Source organism: Colias croceus, chromosome 17 (genome assembly GCF_905220415.1).
Source record: "Colias croceus chromosome 17, ilColCroc2.1".
NCBI classification, from domain to species: domain Eukaryota; kingdom Metazoa; phylum Arthropoda; class Insecta; order Lepidoptera; family Pieridae; genus Colias; species Colias croceus.
Genome location: NC_059553.1, coordinates 9,825,976 through 9,847,516, shown reverse-complemented (window position 1 = coordinate 9,847,516; position 21,541 = coordinate 9,825,976). Strand labels below are relative to the sequence as shown.

At 33.4% G+C, this 21,541-nt stretch overlaps 2 protein-coding genes and 1 pseudogene across 2 annotated transcripts; 1 reads left to right on the top strand and 2 right to left on the bottom strand.

Annotated features, from left to right (window-relative positions):
- Positions 1-6,535: 6,535 nt before the first annotated feature.
- LOC123699098 lies at positions 6,536-8,320 on the bottom strand (annotated as a pseudogene).
- On the bottom strand, positions 7,365-7,713 carry LOC123699097 (SRA stem-loop-interacting RNA-binding protein, mitochondrial). The gene has a single exon (XM_045645968.1). It carries the CDS (start codon positions 7,619-7,621, stop codon positions 7,367-7,369), a length of 255 nt encoding a protein of 84 aa, XP_045501924.1. The 5' UTR covers positions 7,622-7,713; the 3' UTR covers positions 7,365-7,366.
- A 594-nt stretch (positions 8,321-8,914) lies between the features above and the next one.
- LOC123699095 (3-ketoacyl-CoA thiolase, mitochondrial-like) lies at positions 8,915-21,080 on the top strand. The gene is made up of 8 exons (XM_045645967.1): positions 8,915-9,061; positions 10,040-10,206; positions 11,307-11,438; positions 11,784-12,048; positions 12,616-12,791; positions 13,237-13,431; positions 19,727-19,881; positions 20,334-21,080. The coding sequence occupies exons 1-8, from the start codon at positions 9,043-9,045 to the stop codon at positions 20,413-20,415; spliced, it is 1,191 nt and encodes a 396-aa protein (XP_045501923.1). The 5' UTR covers positions 8,915-9,042; the 3' UTR covers positions 20,416-21,080.
- Positions 21,081-21,541: the final 461 nt, after the last annotated feature.

The window sequence follows — 21,541 nt, the reverse complement described above, 5'->3', positions numbered from 1 at the left end:
CGTTATTTACAATATTCCTCAATACTCCTGCATTTACCTGTTTAGAATCATTTTAAGGTGATTGCTACGATCTGTTCCCAGTCAATGTCCCGCTAGATGGCGCTGAATTCTACATTTCTAGTTTATTTGAGTTTTTGCGTAATTGGAAAAGATTAAGGTCGTAGGAATAGTCATGGCGATTACTGAATATTATATTTTATTTAAATATGTCATATCATTGCCTTAAAATCCACCCAATTCGGTAAAACCATGCGTTTTAACATCTGTCATTGCATACAGGGTCGTTTACACACACAGACGTATACAAAAATGATAAAGATTGAACTCTAGATGGCGTGAATGTAAAACAAGTTTGGCGTGTATGTATTTGAGTAGTTAGTAGCATATTATATTCTGAATTTCTGATCCATGCCTATTCACTCAAAACTACCTAATAACACTAATGATTTGTAACAGTAAATTATTTCAATAGGTAGGTATTTGAACATTTCCCAACAAGACGTAAGAATAATTATTCGTAGGTATACAAGATACAATAACAAATCTAATACACTATTTATTATTTACTAGCGGTCCGCCCCGGCTTCGCCCGTGGTACATGTTTACGTTTTCTCTCCATAAGAAGTAAGAACCATCCTCGTACTTCAAGGAATATAATAAAAAAAGAATTATCGAAATCGGTTCAGCCGTTCTCGAGTTATGCGCTTACCAACACATTTTGCGATTCATTTTTATATTAGACTAGCGGTCCGCCCCGGCTTCGCCCGTGGTACATGTTTACGTTTTCTCTACATAAGAACCATCCTCGTACTTCAAGGAATATAATAAAAAAAGAATTATCGAAATCGGTTCAGCCGTTCTCGAGTTATGCGCTTACCAACACATTTTGCGATTCATTTATATATATATATATATATAAGATTATGTGAAAATAACCAGGAAGGTGAAAAACATATTTACGAAAACATAGTAACATATGGCTGTCGCTACAATAATTATATTTCAATTTTATCTTTTTATACCTAGTAGAACTGGCCGACGAATAAAAAAAATCGTATTAGAATACAATATATTACGGAACAAAAAAAGGATTGTAACTGAATTAGGTAGGTATGTTTGTTTCTGGGCGCACCGTTTTCGACGACGCGACGCGACGCGCGACGTAAGCGTATAGGTATAGGTACCTACTTTGCTAAAACAAACTAATAAAATTGTGTGTCTGTCTGAAAATTCGGAAAAGCATATTTTGCAAGTTTGTGATTACTTTGATAGTTTACCGATTTATAATAATTGTAATTGTAATTGTATAATATATAATTTGCAATGTGGTGAAATTTCATAAAAATCACGGGCCAATTTTTTGTTTTGAATCCCACCGAAAATATAATTGCGTTATTAGAATAATTAATTACTATACCTACCCACGATCAATTATTACAATATAGTCTCAAATGCATACTAGAGAAATATTGCAATTTGATTCAATTAAAATGCATAGCATACAAAAATAAATTCACAACACAAGAAATTCCGCGCGCAAATCATAGCGCGTGTCAATGAAATCAAGAATGTTTTATATCAAGCCGATGCGGACGAGCGACGACGCGACGCCGAACAAAAGTACCTACGACGGACGACCACGCTTCGAGTTGCCAAACACACTGCCAAACAACAATAATGAGTACCTAATAAATTGTTTACAAAAAAAACAAGTTTTCCATTTTTCTGTATGAGTAGACAGAACTTCAAAACGCCACCTGCTACGGTTTATATTATGAACGATGGTTATAAAAATAAAAGTTATATTTGTTGGTGTAAACTATTTTATTGATCAATAATTTTGGAATTTAAAACTGTCAACATTGATTACAATAAAACGCAGTTTTATTTTATTACACTATTGTTTTTTTATCAAAACATGTATTTGAAGTACCATATAATATTATGCTGATCCAAGCATTTTCACTCAAAACTAATATCACTAATGATTTGTAAAAGTAAATTATTTCAATATACATTTCATAACCAACAAGTAAGAATAATTATTATTATTCCTACCTACAACAACAAACCTAAAACACTATTTACTATGGGAAAATAACCAGGAAGGTGAAAAACATTATATTATTATTTACGATTTCGACGCACTCGACTTTTAGTAAAATATAGTAGGTAAACATAATATTATGGTTTTGATTTTTGCTACTAGTATAAGAAAACTGCGTGTTCAAACTACTTGTTTGTCTGTCTGAAAATTCGGAAGTACTTTGGTAGTTTACCGATTTATAATAATATTGTATATATCGTTGTTTAAAAAATATTCAAACACAATAAAATATGATATACTGATTTATCACTGGTTTCAGTGATGAACTGATGAGTCAATGTTAGCCACTATACTTTCGTCATACGTGTGTTATGTGTATGATTGATGTGATTTGCAACGTGGTGATATTTCAGAAAAATCACGGGTCAAATTGTCCCACCGAAAATATAACTGCGTTATAAGAATAACTATACCTACGATAAATTATACATAATACAATATAGTCTCAAATGCATACTAGTGAAATATTTTATTTGAATCAATAAAATAAAAAAAAAATAAAAAAAAATAATAATACAAAAATAAATTCACAACACAAGAAAATCCGCGCGCAAATCATAGCGCGTGACAATGAAATCAAGAACTTTCGAGCCGACGCGGACGCGACGCGGACGACGAAGGAGCCTAACAAAAGTACCTACAATCATAGGCGGCTCGTGACAAAATTGTATGGCCGTGTTCACTTGAAATAAAACAACGAAAATAGGTACCTACAATAGCGTTAGCAGTACAAAAAAAATGAGCACCACATTATAAATGTCTATTTAATATTTATACACTAAAAATTATAGAGTATTTCAAAACGAATTCAATTATTATTTAGCAATAATTAGAAAATCCCCGAATTTGCATTCGTGATCGTATTCATAGTGTTTGTCTACACTAATACTACTGATTGTAATGAATAGGCTCATAAACTACTGGACATTTTACCAATGTTTGCAAGTTTGTGATTACTTTGATAGTTTACCGATTTATAATAATTGTATACTTATATCATTGTTTAAAAATATTCAAACACAATATGATATAGGTACTGATTTATCACTGGTTTCAGTGATGAACTGATGAGTCAATGTTAGCCACAATACTAATCACTTTCGTCATACATGTGTATGAACTATGATTGATGTGATTTGCAATGTGGTGAAATTTCATAAAAATCACGGGCCAATTTTTTGTTTTGAATCCCACCGAAAATACATATATTACTAATTGCGTTATTAGAATAATTAATTACTATACCCACGATCAATTATTACAATTTACAATATAGTCTCAAATGCATACTAGAGAAACATTGCAATTTGAATCAATTAAAATGCATAGCATACAAAAATAAATTCACAACACAAGAAATTCCGCGCGCAAATCATAGCGCGTGTCAATGAAATCAAGAATGTAATTTATATCAAGCCGACGACGACGCCGAACTAAAGTACCTACAGTACCATTTACCTTCAGTGTACAATACAGTTTACAGACCTACGACGGACGAACAATAATGAGTAATAAATTGTTTACAAAAAAAAACATAGTTTCTAAGGTCATTAGTTTTATTTTATTTTATTGTTATTTTCTTTGAACGATTGGAAATGAAATTACTCAATTTTTACATAGAACTTTGATTTATTAGAATTATGCTCATTATGTATAAGATAACGAACGCGAATGCACGACATCTAGCGCGTCTTATGTCTAAACATCGCCTTTCGTTTAGACATTGACGCGCTAGATCTGTAATAAGTATATAGTCTATGCGCTAGATGTCGTGCTTTATGTCGTGTTTCGCTTGGCAAAAGTCACGCACACTACTGTAGAAGTGTCAAATTTTTCCGGTATTTTACTGTTGTTTTTCTAAGTAAATATTGTAAATTATTGATTAAAAAGGTCGAACGCGCACACATTTCATTATAGAGAAGTGATAAAATGATTAGTTTTAAAGAAATAGTGTCTGTGTTAAGTGTTTAGAGGTAATCAAAAATGTATGGAGGGACGGTCGGAACATCCACCGTAAAATTTTGCATCATTTTAGAAAGCAGTCATGTTAAATTTGTTATTTTCCTAATACTTTATCATTTTTCAACAAGTTTTCAATAAACAAAATTAACAAGTAAGGTAACCATGATGACGAGTTTTTATGGATAGTGAAGAGAATATATTGTAATAACAATATTATGATGAAATTTAAAACACCATTTTCAAGATTTTTACTAGTAATGAAACAACACTCGACATCGGTATTGCACTCACATGTAGTTATAAGATTGTTCGTTTTTACATTGAAATTTATACTTTTTTAACTTACCTCATATTTTTTGTTTTAGGTATTTCAGCTTTCCAAAAAGTAAAATAAAAAGAAATATATGTGCCCATCAAGGGTAAAATTACTGAGGATTACGACCCAGACAAAAATACCTTTTGAAAAATAAACTTTGTAAAGTTAGATGAAATTTGTGCAAGGCGTTTATTATAAACAGTTTTTCTTTGATGATTTTGGCTTGAAATTGACCCGTCGAAGCAACGCGTTTAAAAAGATCTGAGTAGCTTACAATTTGGTAAGCAGCATCTGATGCAAAACACAACTTTCCTCTATTTACAAAGGATGTTAATGCTATATATCGGTTCATATCCAGGCTTTGTAGCCAAGAGTTATTTAAAACTATCATTCTATACCAATTAAAATTGTATGTACCTATAAAGTATGGCCAGTAATATTATAATATAATTAATACTGTTAAAAATATATGTCGTTATTATTTATAGACCATGATTTTTAGTTTTTTCTATTTCGAAAAATCCTGAATATACAAACCAGTGTGGTCACCCACAGAAAGAGACAAAAAACAACACTGACGTCATTCAAGGTTATATTTTCTTGTGACAAGTCAATGGTCATAGTGCAATCTCCAGTGTATTAGATATAAGCTTCTTGTGTATACCTATATGAAAACAATGTTTAGTCAGTCAGGCTATGAGCCGTTTTGTTTATCATCGGCATTACAAATCAGATACATTCAATTTTGTATTGTATAAAGGATAAACACCATTGGCTCATATGATGATGCGCCAGTATAGCCTGCCTAAAAAATAAATTCGAGTTGACTAGCTAAGATTAGTAAGCACATAATTCGGTCAAAACCACGAAATGCCAGTATACATGGTGTGTTGTTTTGGCACGATTTAAAACACATCTGTTAATATAGTGTGTTATTTATTAATTTAGTTTTAATTTCTATAGTTTAACTAGCTTTCCGCCCGCGGCTTCGCCCGCGTTTTCGAAGAAAAACCCGCATAGTTCCCGTTCCCGAGGGATTTCCGGGATAAAACCTATCCTATCTCTCAAGTTGGATCGAACTGCACATGGTGTGCGAATTTTATTATAATCGGTTAAGTGGTTTAGGAGTCCATTGAGGACAAACATTGTGACACGAGATTTATATATAATTAAGATAGGTACTTAATGTATTTTTTTTGTGAAAAAATTAGTAGTACCTACTTTAGATTTTGATTTCAAAGCCAATATATTACTGTCAATATAAGCTTCTTGCTGTCAATACAAACAAAGGACATATAAAGTATAAATAGAAATAATAAAGCATATTGCGTATTTAAACAGGTGCCTAGCTTGATCATACACAAAATCTGAAAAAGTTCGAATTTCAATATATTTATACCTTATACTTTTTATACCTATATAATAAATAATATAATAAAAAATGGACATTATATCATTTATAAATTAGATTTCCAGATAGACTTCATAAAACATAATATCAATACGTATCATATATCTGTATTGTGAAATTGTATTCTTACTTTAAAGTTCATGTTCACTTGCCTTTTTCGTTGCAGGTACACAGATATAATAATAATAGTTTAAAAAAACTAAAAAACACGCTTTTTATAGAAAACCGAACTAAAAAATAGAAAATTTTATCAAATTAGTGTATTGTCATCGGTCCTCAATAAATCTACAAAGTTTGAACGAAATCTGGCCGTTTAAAGTGGGTCAAAATCGCGCCCAAAGAAGTCGGTTACAAACATACAGGTGAAGCTAATATAAAGCGTGTAAAAAGTGTGGAATAACTGAAGCCTCTTTTATGTTTTGTCCAATTTCAGCGTGTGATTTTATTTGATAGATTTAGTAACCGTAACTAAACAGTTCCTCAAATTTCATACAAATTATGTTAGAAAATTTAGTACCTAAATTGATTTCCCTTTTGTTATTCAATGTTTATTCTATAAATTTCGTATTTTTGTATACTCTATGCAATTGTTTGAACTCATAGTATAAAAAATTCATCTTTGGACTAGCTTTCATATAATGCAAAAATTAAGTAAAAACCTATTGTATGAAACTGACCCATACTCTTATTATAGCAAATTGTATATTTTATTAATATTAATATAAATAAAATAAAAAACTGTACATAGAATTATCATTTATTATCCATAACTACATATTAAAACTAAAATTAAATGCTGCTACAGTTAAGCACATAGAATTCCCCTGATGTCATCATCGGCAGCTAGGTCTAATGGTGAACAGTCTTCATCATCCTTTAATAATTTAGCACCTGCGTCCATTAGCATTTTGGTAGCATTAACATGGCCACATGATGCAGCATAGTGTAGTGCAGTTTGTCCAGAATTGTCAATGGCATTCACATCACAACCTCCCTTTAAAGCAGCTCCTAAGGCAGTTGTTGCGTCTCTGTCTGCCGCCCAGTGTAATGCTGTAAGACCATCTTCGTCTCTTTCATTTATACTGTCAGGGTTTTTAGCTATCAACTCTGTTACTAAGCCGCCGAGGTCCTCCCTAGCGGCGTCGAGCAGTGTCAACTCATGATGCTCCAGTTCTGGTTCAGGTGAGCGTTGTAATGATGAAACCGCAGCCCACTGTTGCTTCGGTCCACCCTCTGTTAGTAGCTCACAATCTGGATCATACTTTTGCACTAATTCAATGTATTTTTCTTTTGCTTCTGTACTAGATAGGTCACCTAGAGCCATCCAAGCATCCCACTTTTTACGGCCCTTCCCATCAAACCAACTAGGTCTCGCTGTATTGCATTTACCCTCCGTACTTTGTTTATATAATCCATATAATTCTAAAAGTTGGTTATTATCAAGTTTAGTGGTTATTTTTCTGACATGGTCAGATGCTTTGTTAAATGATATATCTAAAGGAGACTGTTCATCATCAGAAAAATCTGAATCAGGATAATCTGGCAGTGCCTCAGCCATTTTTAAATAAATTTAATTTTGAGCTTGTACAGACAAATTCAAACCTTCTAAGGAGTGTATTTGCTTATTGGTTGCATCAGCAGCGTCAGCTGAGCTCACAAACTCAATAAAACCATAACCTTTGCTCAGACCTGTTGAGCGATCAAAAACTACTCTAGCACTTTGTACTGGGCCAAATTGAGCAAAATATTCCCTTAGTTGCCGATGTCCCACGGTCCACGGCAGGTTGCCGACGAAAAGGCGTACCGATCTACCTGCGCTGGCCATCACCTACAAAGCAACTATTTCCAACAAGTGCAATGAACGATCGCCGACTAAGGCTCTGTAATCGATGCCAGAACTCTCGCTCAGAGCGTCCAAGTCGATCAATGCGCCCTTCAAGTTCCACTTCTTCAATAGCGCCTCAATGGACCAGTCGGTGCTCCGCTCCTGGTAAGCACACAAAAATCGAGCGTCAGTTCCGTCTATCAAATAAGCTACGGTAGATAATACTTCTTCAAACTGCGACGGTTCATAGAAACAGTCTGAAGCTAGCAATAGATCGACGGGACGTAAATTATGAACGTCAGCTAAAAACAGACCCCACGCGAGACCGAGTATTTGTACGTCTCGACCGGGAACGAGCCCGTTTGCTTCACAACAACCTGATAAATGTCGTAGGGAACGCGGTAATGCTACGCTATCCGTGAGGGTCACGTGAGCTCCGCACTTGGCCGCGAGAATACCAGGAAGACCTGTGCCACAACCTAGTTCTAAAACTCTTAATCCGCGCAAATGCTTTCTTTGACTCCACAAGTACCACGCAAGTAATGGAGCCGAGGGCCACGTGTAGAACGAATAGCCAGCGGACAAAAGTTCTGGTATGACAATTTCCAGATAGTCACCTCTGGTATCTCCGTTACTAGTAGATTTACCACGGAACACAAATTTCTTCAATTGACCACTAACGGGGCGCCCATCGCTCATTGCATAAGCATAATTTGATTAGGATGGCTTAAAATAACATAAAAAAACCTAATTAAAAATACCTACGCTTGAATTACGACCCGACTTGACAGATTTTCAATGACAATTGACATTTGACAAATGATTTTGAAAATGGAATTATTAAAGACATCAAAAATTATAGACAATGCTTGAAAATGATTTGTCAATTGACCACAGAGTAGAAACTGTATTAAGCGCCTTATTCACGGTCCATTTGGCTGTTGTGCATCGTGTATGACTTTGGCGGGACGTACAGCGGGGATGGACCGTGAATAAGGCGCTATATTCTCTCTTTTCGATACACTTAAATGAAAAATAAATAAATAAATATCCATACATATATCACAAACGAGGAAGCAACGTTGTCTATATATATAATCCCTTTTCTCTTCTATTTTCCCCAACTCTGAGGCATTTCAATTTCATAATTCTATGCACCTTTGATGCACCTATATTTTATGGTTTATAATAATAAATTTACCTAATTAAATTATTTGCTCTGTATCTGTCACATTACCTGACGGCTGACAGTTATACGTACTTCCTGTGTAGTCTGACGTCCACAGGCCACAGCTGACGTCTGTACTCTGTGGTTCAGTACCTGAGATTTACCTGCTGTGTACTCGCCGCTCGGTGCTAGAAATATTTTTAAAACTTTTTTTACAGTTTAATATTATTTTACTTAGATATTACAATAGAAGATGTCTGTATCTGTAAAAGGTAATAATATAATATACTTTTTAACTGTTACTATTGCAAACATTCCCATAATAACCGCGATTTTATCATGGGGTCAAATTCCAAAAGTAGGAAAACTTTGGTCTCTTCTATTTTATATTTAAATTGTAAAGAAATCTTCATAAAATAGGATAGGTTTTTTTATATTGATTAATCTAATTAAAGATTTGAAAGGTTAACCTTTGATCCTATCAAGACGTGATAAAGTACATATTACAATGCAAAGTTCAACTACCTTGTTTATATAAAAAAAAAACTTAGTTTATTTTATACTTACCAATTATCAATTATTCGTACATTATTTACATGCAAATAAACTACATAAATTTAAAATTTCTCAAATACCTATACATATAGGATATAATTTTCATGTAGGTACTTTAATAAAATATTGTGATTTTCACTTTTATTGAGTGTTCCCTTAGTAGAAAAAAAAAATTACCTTCAACTATAATAGGGACTTAAACATTATCCCAGGAATTATAATTGTTTCTAGGATTCATTTTATCAAATGAACAGTATTATGTTGTGCTTAGAGTGTCTTATGATGGACTTAACTGAGATGTACATAATTACTATTAATTGTAATTAAACTACTAACATTAGTATTAAGTTTTTATTCTACTAACAAATGAATCTGCATTTTATGAATGTTATGGTAAATATAATAAAAAATGTTGTGTGGCTTTATGAAACCACGGTAAAAGTTAAAATTTTTTTTCACACTATAGACATTTAACTAAAAATTATCGTGTTTGTACGATAATTATCGTACGTATCGTGCGTCACGCGACATGCGCTACACAGACCAAAAAGTTTGAGACAATGTAATAAAAGTTTCACTTTAATAAATAATTTTATTAAAAAATAATTTACACCATCCACTTCAAATATTTTCAAAAAAACTCTGTAGTAGTTCTTAGAATCATATCCTATTTTTTTATTTTTAATATTTCAAAGGAATCTTCATTGTCGGTGCTAAGCGCACCCCATTTGGCACGTTCGGTGGAGTGTTCCGGAACACATCAGCAACAGAGCTGCAGACCCTTGCTGCTACTGCTGCTCTGAAGGAGGCCGGTGTGGCTCCAACACAGGTTGACTCTGTGGTCGTTGGGCAGGTTATGTCGGTGAGTACTTATTTGTTACTCGAACACATACTATTGATATACAAATAATTTTTATTAATTCAAAATCACTAATGAATTAATGATATAAAAGATTTATTCATCTGGCTAACACAGCAACCTTTGACAATTTTTTAAATTATATTGTACACTAGGTTTCCGCCCGCGGCTTCGCCCGCGCAGTCAAAGAAAAACCCGCATAGTTCCCGTTCCCGTGGGATTTCCGGGATTGCGTCATTTTCCCGGGATAAAAAGTAGCCTATGTCCTTTCTCGGGTATTAAAATATCCCTATACCAAATTTCATGCAAATTGGTTCAGTAGTTAAGCCGTGATTGAGTAACAGACAGACAGACAGAGTTACTTTCGCATTTATAATATTAGTATGGATTTATTTTAACTTTTTCTGTGGGATAAAGGTCATCTCTTTTAAAGTTTGTAAATGTACATTAAAAAATATATCATTTATTTTATTTTGTTAGTAGTTAAAATCCTTATAAAAATGTAAGTATTAAAAATTGTGCATATACAATTTCTTTTTACATTTAAATGAATCTACAATCTGCTTAAAATTAATTTCAATCGAAAAGAAAAATATTTTGCATTATATCTCTGACAAAAATCAATTTATTTTGTCGTTCCTAGCTTACCAGGCTTAATAGAAAAGATACATATCATATTTTATAACCATTCTCATCATCACAACACAATTTTTTTCCTGTAAAAAACATACAACAGCTTTAAACAAATATGAAATTTATTACATTCTAGTTTCCTCCCGCGACTCTGTCCGCGCGGAAAAATTAAGAAAAATTAAGATTTATTTCTTTTCTACCTACGTATTTTTCTGGGGTATAAAGTATCCTATTTTATGCCCAGGATAATAAGGTATAATTATACCAAGTTTCATTTTCACGTGATGCCTTCACATACAGACAGACAGACAAAATTTTTTTTATCACATATTTGGATTTGGTATTAATCCAGTAATACCCCCTGCTATTTATTTTTTCAATATTTTCAATGTACAGAATTGACCCTTCTACAGATTTATTATATGTATATAGATTACAACAATTTTAATATTATTTATTACCCCACACAGGCAACACAAACAGACGGTATCTACACACCACGTCATGCGGCGCTCAAAGCAGGCATCCCACAGGATCGGCCAGCGTTGGGCATTAACAGGCTCTGTGGGTCCGGCTTTCAGTCTGTTGTTAATAGCGCTCAGGTAAGATTTTTATTATTTAGTTATTATGATTAATATTGCCAATAAATGTATATGTTAAATAACCAATAAGGTTATTGACTGGTTCAGGGTTTTGACTGTAGCATATATAAGGGGTGAGAATTACCTACTTGTACATATGGACAGTAATTGATCGTCTTTTTAGTAGTAAAAATCAATTATATCAGTAGTGAATTCTGTTACTGTAAGATAATTAATTTTATTATTATGAATGTACAGAAAACATGAAATATACAAATGTTCCTTATTATATTATATTATCTATACAGTCACTAAAATTTTACGTTAATCATAAATTGAATAATTATTGAATTGTTTAACTCGTAGGACATTCTAACCGGCGCTGCGAACATTTCCCTAGCCGGAGGGGTCGAGAACATGTCCCAAGCCCCTTTCACAGTCCGAGGGGTCAGGTTCGGAACAGTTCTGGGTGCCAGCCACGTGTTCGAAGACAGTCTGTGGTCTGGTCTGACAGACTCCTTCTGTGGTCTCCCCATGGGAATGACGGCGGAGAAGTTGGGAGCCCAGTTTGGAATTACCAGGGATGAGGTGGATGCTTTTGCCCTCAAGTCGCAGCAAAGATGGAAGACAGGTTAGTTTTGATGCTTAGAATGACGTTTGTATATGAAACTAGCTTTCCACCTGCGGCTTTGCCCGCGTTTTCAAAGAAAAACCCGCATAGTTCCCGTTCCCGTGGGATTTCCTGGATAAAACCTAGTCTATGTTACTCGTGGATAATGTAGCTTTTGAATGGTGAAAGAATTTTTAAAATCGGTCCAGTAGTTTATGAGCCTATTCATTACAATCAAACAAACAAACAAAGTTTTTCTCTTTTTAATATTAGTGTAGATGTATGTTTGATTTATTTTATAATAATGAAATGAAACAAAAACATTAATAATAAACAAAAATAATTATGCCTTTTAGTGTTAGTTAGCAATTTAAAAATGTATAATGGTACAATTAAATAAAAGTTTATAAGATCATCACAAGAAACTATATCTCCAACTAATATTTAAGATAAATGAACAATTTTGAATTTAGTTTTAAAAAAATCCACCATTTTCACTAAATCAACATGATAAGAACCTAAAAATAGGTATATTAAAAATAACGTTTAATGAAAACTAGGCCTATAAAAACAATTTATTACTACCAGCGAACGACGCCGGAATATTCAAGTCGGAAATCGAACCCGTGACCCTGACCATCAAGAAGAAGGAAGTAAAGGTGGAGGTAGATGAGCACCCTCGGCCGCAGACCACCATCGAGAGCTTGAAGAAATTACCCCCCGTGTTCAAGAAGGAGGGGCTGGTCACTGCTGGGTCTGCTTCGGTTAGTTTTTCTGTTAATAATTTTTTAAGAAGCAGAATAGTGTTTTTGGTAGTTATTTACTGTTAACACGAAGGGTGGTTGTGTTTTGTTTTGCGTATAGTATGTGCATTGAAAATTTTATAGACAAAAAGTTTTTGAAAGAAAAACATTTTTGTGTTCTTCTTAAATTGTTTTAATGATTTTGTTGGGAAGAGGGTAATGTTATTCGTGTGCTAGTACTAGCGTAAAGTTATTGATAAAATTTGCTTAAGAAATACATCTCTAACTACGGATATCATTATCGATTAAATCTGAATAAAAAAGCATTTTGGTTCACACAATTTATTACTTTCAAGATGTAGTTTTAAAATAAATCGAAACACGTCTTTTTTTACTGCAAACATTGATTCAATTCAACCATGAACAATCAATCTTCAACAGTATCTAAAATTAATTAAAAATGCAGGGCATCAGCGACGGGGCCGGGGCCATCATACTAGCGAGCGAATCAGCGGCCAAGGGGTTGAAACCCCTCGCGAGGCTCGTGGGCTGGTCCTACGTGGGGGTCGACCCCAGCATCATGGGCATCGGACCTGTTCCAGCCATCGAGAATCTGCTGAAAGCTACCAAGATGACCTTGAATGATATTGATCTTATTGAGGTGGGTTCGGTGACTATCATACTGATAAAAGGGGTTACAGCCATCATACTGATTAGGGGGGGTCAAACATAAACATTTCGGGACAATTTTCACACAAGGCACAATCTGATCCCATAGTAAGATTTCGCTTGTGTTATGGTAACCAGATGGCTGATAAACATACATATATAATCCATACTAATATTATAAATCCGAAAGTAACTCTGTCTGTCTATCTGTCTGTTACTCAATCACGCCTAAACTACTGAACCAATTTGCATGAAATTTGATATGGAGATATTTTGATACCCGAGAAAGGACATAGGCTACCTTTTATTGCGAAATATGTACCACGGGCGAAGCCGGGGCGGACCTCTTAAATAAATACTTATATAGATAACTAGATGTTCCCCGCGGTTTCAACTCCAGGGCTCCACTCCTTTTGGTCGTAGCGTAATGACATATAGCCTATAGCCTTCCTTGATAAATTCGCTATCCAACACCGAAAGAATTTTTCAAATCGGATCAGTAGTTCCTGAGATTAGCGCATTCATAAAAACAAACAAACAAACTCTTCAGCTTTATAATATTTCCTTTTCGCCCACGGCTTTGCCCGCGCAGTCAAAGAAAAACCGTTCCTGTGTGTTCCCGTTCCTGTGGGATTGCGTCATTTTCCCGGGATAAAAAGAAGCCTATGTCCTTTCTCGGGTATCAAAATATCTCCATACCAAATTTCATGGAAATTGGTTCAGTAGTTTAGGCGTGATTGAGTAACAGACAGACAGACAGAGTTACTTTCGCATTTATAATATTAAAGTATTGATGAGCTAAAACCTTATAAAAAGTCATTAGTGAATACAAAATAGGCTTATTATGCTTTTTTATTCAATTAGTTTGAAAGCAAACATACATTTGTTGATTTCGTACAAGATAACATAAATATAAATAACTTTCAAAAACAACTTTATCATTGATAACTTATCATACCAAAATTTATATAAATATTATGTAGTATTATTTAAAATCTTATCTAAAAAACTTATATTACACCTAGATATTAGTTTAGAGTTGGAAAATAATATGATGAATGTGTAAATTAAACATTTTACCATGGATACAATTTACATCTACTATTATTTTAAATGCGAAAGTTTATGAGGATGTGTGTGTGTGTTTGTTACTCTTTCACGCAAATACTACTGAACCGATTACAATGAAATTTAGCACACATATAGAGAGTAACTTGGATTAACACATAGGATAGGTTTTATCCCGGAAATCCCACGGGAACGGGAACTATGCGTTTTCCTTTGAAAACGCGGGCGAAGACGCGGGCAAAAAGCTAGTAGTATATAATTAGAATTTCTCTTTACACGTACAACGCATGAATATAATAGATAATACTCGCTTTCTGCCAGCGTTTTCAAAGAAAAACTTGCATAGTTCCCGTTCCCGTGGAATTTCCGGAATAACACTTATCCTATGTGTTACCAAGTTATCCTCTATATATGTGTGCTAAATTTCATTGTAATCAGTTCAGTAGTATTTGCGTGAAAGAGTAACAAACATACATACATAATACACAACACAACCTTTCGCATTTATAATATTAGTAGGATTAATAAATGTTTTCAACCGACTTCCAAAAAGCGATAAGTATTCTCAATTCGACTGAATTGTTTTGTTTTACATCAGAACTTTCGACGTCTATTCTAAGCGTCTCTTAATGAATTTTAGGGTTCCAAAATCACAAAAGGTATAAGTTCGCAATTTTAAGCTATCCATACTAATATTATAAATGCGAAAGTAACTGTCTGTCTGTTCACGCCTAAACTACTGAACCAATTTTCATGAAATTTGGTATGGAGATATTTTGATATCCGAGAAAGGACATAGGCTACTTTTTATCCCGGGAAAATGACGCAATCCCGGAAATCCCACGGGAACGGGAACTATGCGGTTTTTCTATGAATCTAGATATAAGCGTGAACTTGCTATGTTAATAGCATATAATATTAACCAGTCTGGTACATGTTCGGTATCAGACCATCAATCTACTATAATTTTATGTAGTAGTAATTATATTATACATCAACCTAGGTTAAGTGTTGACAGACAATCTAGCCCTAAGCTAGATTTAAACTAGTATATAAGACAACAGCTAAGCAGTCTTTTTCCATTGTGCATTAAAATATTCAAGGCTTGGCTAGCAAATTGTTAGAAATAGAATTGTTTCTGAATGATAACAATATTAAAATATTTTGTGTAACAGAACATTGGCTTAAACAATGTCAGTCGTTAGTAAATATTGAAAATTACAAATTAAAAAGTATATACTTTAGGACGCAGGCTATTCACGGAGGTTCTGTTATTTTTGTACATGATAGTGTAAAATGTAAAGAACGAACTGACATTGTTGGTCTTTCTGTAGAACGGACCATTGAACTGTCCTGTGTGGAGCTGGAGCGATATATTATTGTTTGCGTTTATAGACCCCCTTCCAGTGACTATAATATGTTTGAGAAAGTCATGGAAGAAATATTAAAGCGTCTAAGCAGGAGTAAAAAAAAAGTTATAGTATGTGGTGATTTTAATATTGATTTACTTTTACAAACACAAACGGCTACACGAATTGTTAATTTATTTCAGTCATTTAATCTATATAAACTTTTTAACGAACCCACACGAATTACACCTACTTCTGCAACCTGTATTGATAATATATACTGTGACTGCATCTGTTTAGAGAAAAATATTCTCAATACATTGACTTCGGATCACTGTGGCCAGAAAGTAGTTTTTGAATGGGGTTGCATACCTACATTTAAAAGGATTAATGTTAGGCCTATAAGTAAAAAAGGCATTAATAAATTTAGAGATAATATTAATAAAAACCTGCCCGTACTGAATGATCAATCCTGTAATAATAATCCTTGTGAAATGTTTAAAAATCTTTTCAATTTAGTTCATAATGAATTTGAAAAAATATTTAAAGTTAAATCTTTAAATATTACCAAGGATTTACCATTTAGTAAATGGGCGACACCTAGCATACATAGGTGTAGGATCGTTCTTTATGAGTTATATGGTATGAAGCAATATAATAAAGACCCATCTTTTCTTAGTTATGTTAGAAATTACTCAAAAATTTTTAAAAAAGTTTGTTTTACTGCAAAGCGTTTGTATATCAAAGAAAAAATACGCGACTCTGATAATAAAGTTAAAACAGTCTGGTCTATTATTAATGGTGAAATGGGTAAAAGCAAATCAAGTAATACCATAAAACTTGTAAATAATGACAGGGTTATTGACAAAAGTGCTGATGTTGCGCTTGCTTTTGAAGAATTCTTCAGTAGTGTCCCTGCTACTATTACTAATAGTTTAAATTCGTCTTCAGCACTTGCAGAAACCTTTTTGAGGGACCATGTTGCGGGGTGCAGTACATTATTTGAATTACGACACGTAACTGCTAGTGATATTGTTACTGCCTTTAAGACGCTTAATCTAAAAAATACTTGTGATCTTTGGGGAATGTCCGTAAATTTAGTTAATAATATAATAGAAAATATTGCGAAAAATTTAGCTTTCATATTTAATAAGTGTTGTGACTATGGTACATTTCCTAATTTACTAAAGCTTAGTAAAGTTATACCTCTATTTAAGAAGGGCGATCAAGAAGACTGTAACAATTATAGACCTATCTCTATTTTACCAACATTAAGTAAGGTATTCGAGAGGTTGATATTAAACCAATTGAGTAGTCATTTTGCATCTAATAATTTACTGCACACCAAACAGTTTGGTTTCACAAAGGGGCGCTCAACCACAGATGCTGGAGTTGCACTTCTAACACATATTTATAAAGCATGGGAAAACTCAAAAAATGCTCTGGGGATATTTTGTGACCTCTCCAAGGCATTTGACTGCGTTGAACATTGTACTTTGTTACGTAAACTTAATCACTATGGAATTACAGGAAAAGCCCAGAACCTCATAGCGTCATACCTGCATGATAGGATACAGACTGTAGTTGTTAATGGAGAACGTTCTAGCGGTGCGTCAATTAACATTGGTGTTCCACAGGGGTCCATTTTAGGTCCCTTCTTGTTCTTGGTATATATCAATGATCTTCCCTATTATTTGCAGGATAGGTGTGAAATAGTTCTGTTTGCAGATGATACCTCATTAATTTTTAATGTGGATAGGCATGACCCAAATGTTGACGAAGTGAACAGTGCTCTTTTACACATATCTGAATGGTTTACTGCCAATAATTTATTATTAAATGCCAAAAAAACCACTTGTGTTGAATTTTTACTTCCTAATGTAAAAAAGTTGAACAGAGATATTACCTTGAACGGGGAGGCATTGCATCCTACTGAGTCTACTGTATTTCTAGGGTTAACATTGGATGAGAAACTACAGTGGGGAGCCCATGTCAACACCGCTGCAGGTAAGCTCAGTTCAGCTGCATATGCAGTCCGAAAAATAAGGCATCTCACCGATGAAGATACGGCTAGATTGGTTTATTTCAGCTACTTTCATAGCATTATGTCCTATGGAATTCTACTGTGGGGCAAGGCTGCAGATATAGAAACTATATTTATCTTACAGAAAAGAGCCATTCGCTCTATATATAATTTACGTGCTCGGGACTCACTAAGAGATCATTTTAAGAATACTGGTATCCTTACTGTACCATCACAGTATATATTTAATAATATTTTGCATGTTCACAAAAACGCCGACTTACACACAAGAGTAGGAGATAGACACGATTATGGCACAAGGAAAAGGAATAGAATTGAAATGCCATTTTTCCGATTAGCTAAAGTTAAAAATTCATTTATGGGTCAAGGTATACGCTTATACAATAGAATTCCTCTCAATATTAAAGAGTTTAGTAGTTCTAAATTTAAAACTTATATAAAAAATGTACTAGTTCAGAGAGCGTACTACAGTATTCAGGAATATATGGACGATAAAGACCCATGGAGGGTTGTCGCGTAAAAACCACAGGACAGTTCTTTGGCATATTATGATATATTATGTATAAGTTAGATATAAGTTACATATTATGTAATATTGACATGATTTTAACCCTAGAAGCCTAATCTACGCCTGCGAGGCGTACACGATTTCGAATATCGGATGTATCTTTCTAACGGTTAAAGCTAGCGCGTCGTACTCTTTAGTTATCTCAGTGGTCGACGGGAGCTAGAGGACGGTGCCTGTATCGTTATGGTAAGTTTCGCCATTTTTGATTTATCGAAGTGCGAGATCGAGTGCGAGAGCCTAATCTACGCCTGCGAGACGTATGTTTAGGCTTTGTGTAACTTTTAACTAAGATTAAGTGCTTTTACTTTTGATTGTTTTCCGTGTATTTTATATCTTTTTTCAGCATTGTTTCAGTTATAAATATGTTACGGTCCAATATATTAAATAAAGACGACATTATCACAATTTTCAACGGAGAAGACAGTCCTCACGAGGATTCAGATTCCAAAGTTGAGGATGACCAGATTATCGACGACGTTCAAAGCGAAGACGAAAATTATGAGGTGTCTGAATTTGTTGCGTCATTTCAAGAATCTGGGCCCTCTGAAGAATCTAATCCAACCATGAATGGCAAAATTAGAGTGTATATAAATGTAAAAAATCTGTGTGTGGCGAGCACAAGGTTGATTTATGTGTAATCTATACCTAAAGTTAATCTAGTCCTCTAAAGACTGGTTAGTTGTAATGTTTGATCTAAAAATATATAATTAGCGTAAAAAAATTGATACTCTATAAAAATAATATATGTTTTAGTTGATTTTGAAGAAGTTAATATTTTTGTTCCAATTTATGCACATTGTTTTTTATTTTGTAGCAAACAACTGTAATTATAGTTATAATTGATAACAGTGTGGTTTTATTTTTAGTTTATTTCCCAAATTTAAATTTTCGCTTTATTAAAACAATAAAAATTAAACAATATACCTAAAATAAGGGCTTTTATATGTGTACGCCTCTGAGACGTATTTTAAGGCTTTGTGTACGTTCTATATAGATTAGGCTTCTAGGGTTAAAAGAGCAACTATGGAGTTTCTTGCCGATTCTTCTCCATAGATACTGCTTTCCGAATCGGTGGTAAATGTTAAAAATACTTATGTAATGACGATTCGAAAGTGCTACTAAATAGTAGTCTAATTGAATAAATAAATGTTTGAGTTTGAGTTTGAAATGCACAGGCGAAGCCGCGGGCGAAAACCTAGTTTCTTATAATTTGAAGAGGGGTTTAATTTTTTGTTAATAAATATAAATTTTTCAATAGATAAACGAAGCGTTCGTGGCCCAAACGCTCTCTTGCGCGAAGGCCCTGAAGCTAGACATGGAGAAACTGAACGTAAACGGCGGGGCCACAGCCCTGGGGCACCCGCTCGGGGCCTCGGGCTCCAGGATCACTGCGCACTTGGTACATGAGCTCAGGTGAGATAAAACAAAGGTTTTTTTATTTGGAAATTTATGATTTTAACTGATTTTAAATTTTATTCATTATATTATTTTCCCAACGTTTCGCACTCTTTGCAGCGAGCGTGCGAGCGTTGCCTTTTTTGTTTTGTGACGGTGCCAAAAAAGGAGTAAAAAAATTTGATTAATGTACAAAATACATATTATGATATACCTAATTTTGTTGGTAGGCCCCTATACCTACATACATTAGATGGGGAGTCATTAAACCTATTTGATATTAATTGAGATTCTTTACGAATGTATTTTGTAGGTATAGAGGAATAATCACACAAAAATCCAGGTCTGGTCAAATAAATATAGGTAGCTTTGCGCTAACTCTTTCAGTAGTATTTCGCATGATTGTAAGTGGAAATGTAACTTTTTTCATTTTATTTAAACATTTTTTTATGAATTCTCCTTTTTTTCAGACGTCGTGGATTAAAGCGTGGTATCGGCTCAGCTTGCATCGGCGGAGGACAAGGCATTGCCCTCATGATCGAAACTGTTTAAATAAATAATTAAATGCATATTGTAATATACCCTGAAATCAAGAAATTAAATCATTTTTTTATACTTTACTATATTTTTGTAACGTTGAAAATTCAAATATGATTTTTTTACGAATTGATAACAAAATTTATATGAAATAATATTTTTTGTTGTGACGACTGTAAATTATTTATTTGTAAATTGGTTTGAAATTGTTATTTTTTTATATAATTTTGTATCATCAGCTTTGAAGTGATTTTATATTTATCATCTATATTGAGAATGCGTGGATCGCGTGTATGGCATAACAGAAATCAACCAGTTTAGAAAATATGCTAAAATTTTATAATAATATGTCTAAGATCATATTATTAAATAAAATGTATGCAATATGGTGTAAGAGTTTGGCAGACTTTCCCGCGTTAGTTCATAAATGTGAGCTTAATAAGAAATAATTTTATTTTTTAAGTCATTTTGTAAGAGAAAATAGGAAATAAACGTGTAAAGTTGATTAAAATAGTCATTTTATAATATTTATTATACACAATATACTTTACGGTATACACTAAAACCTTTTATTATAACTGTAAGTGTTTTTACAATTGTTGTTAGAAAGTATTCTTTATGAAGCCTACCTGTATATTTTGTAATACCTCTATTTTTGAAAATAAAATATTTTTATTATATTTTTTGCTTTCATTTATCCTTTCCTTCCATCTTAAGATATTAAGTACTGAAATTTACCAAAAAATTATTTCCAAGAGATAAATATTTTTAGCAAAGTTAAAAAAAAATGAATTTATGATGGTAAGTTGTAATTATGTAGGTATAGTATTTATATTTATTTACTAGCAGGCTGAATAATTTTAAACACATTTGCTTTCAAAAATTATAGTTGAGCATGTAACGAAAAAAGAAAATTATGAACATAACTTAAGATACCTACCTTATATTATCACTTCACAGTAATGGGTAATAGTTTTATATCCATATTAATATTATAAATGCGAAAGTAACTCTGTCTGTCTGTCTGTTACTCAATCACGCCTAAACTACTGAACCAATTTGCATGAAATTTGGTATGGAGATATTTTGATACCCGAGAAAGGACATAAGGCTACTTTTTATTGCGAAATATGTACCACGG

Coding starts and splice junctions, on each gene's coding strand:
- LOC123699097 (XM_045645968.1), bottom strand. CDS start 7,621: ATGGCCAGCGCAGGTAGATCGGTACGCCTTTTCGTCGGCAACCTGCCG.
- LOC123699095 (XM_045645967.1), top strand. Junction 10,207..11,306: donor TCGTTGGGCAGGTTATGTCG/GTGAGTACTTAT, acceptor TACCCCACACAG/GCAACACAAACAGACGGTAT. Junction 13,432..19,726: donor ATGATATTGATCTTATTGAG/GTGGGTTCGGTG, acceptor ATTTTTCAATAG/ATAAACGAAGCGTTCGTGGC.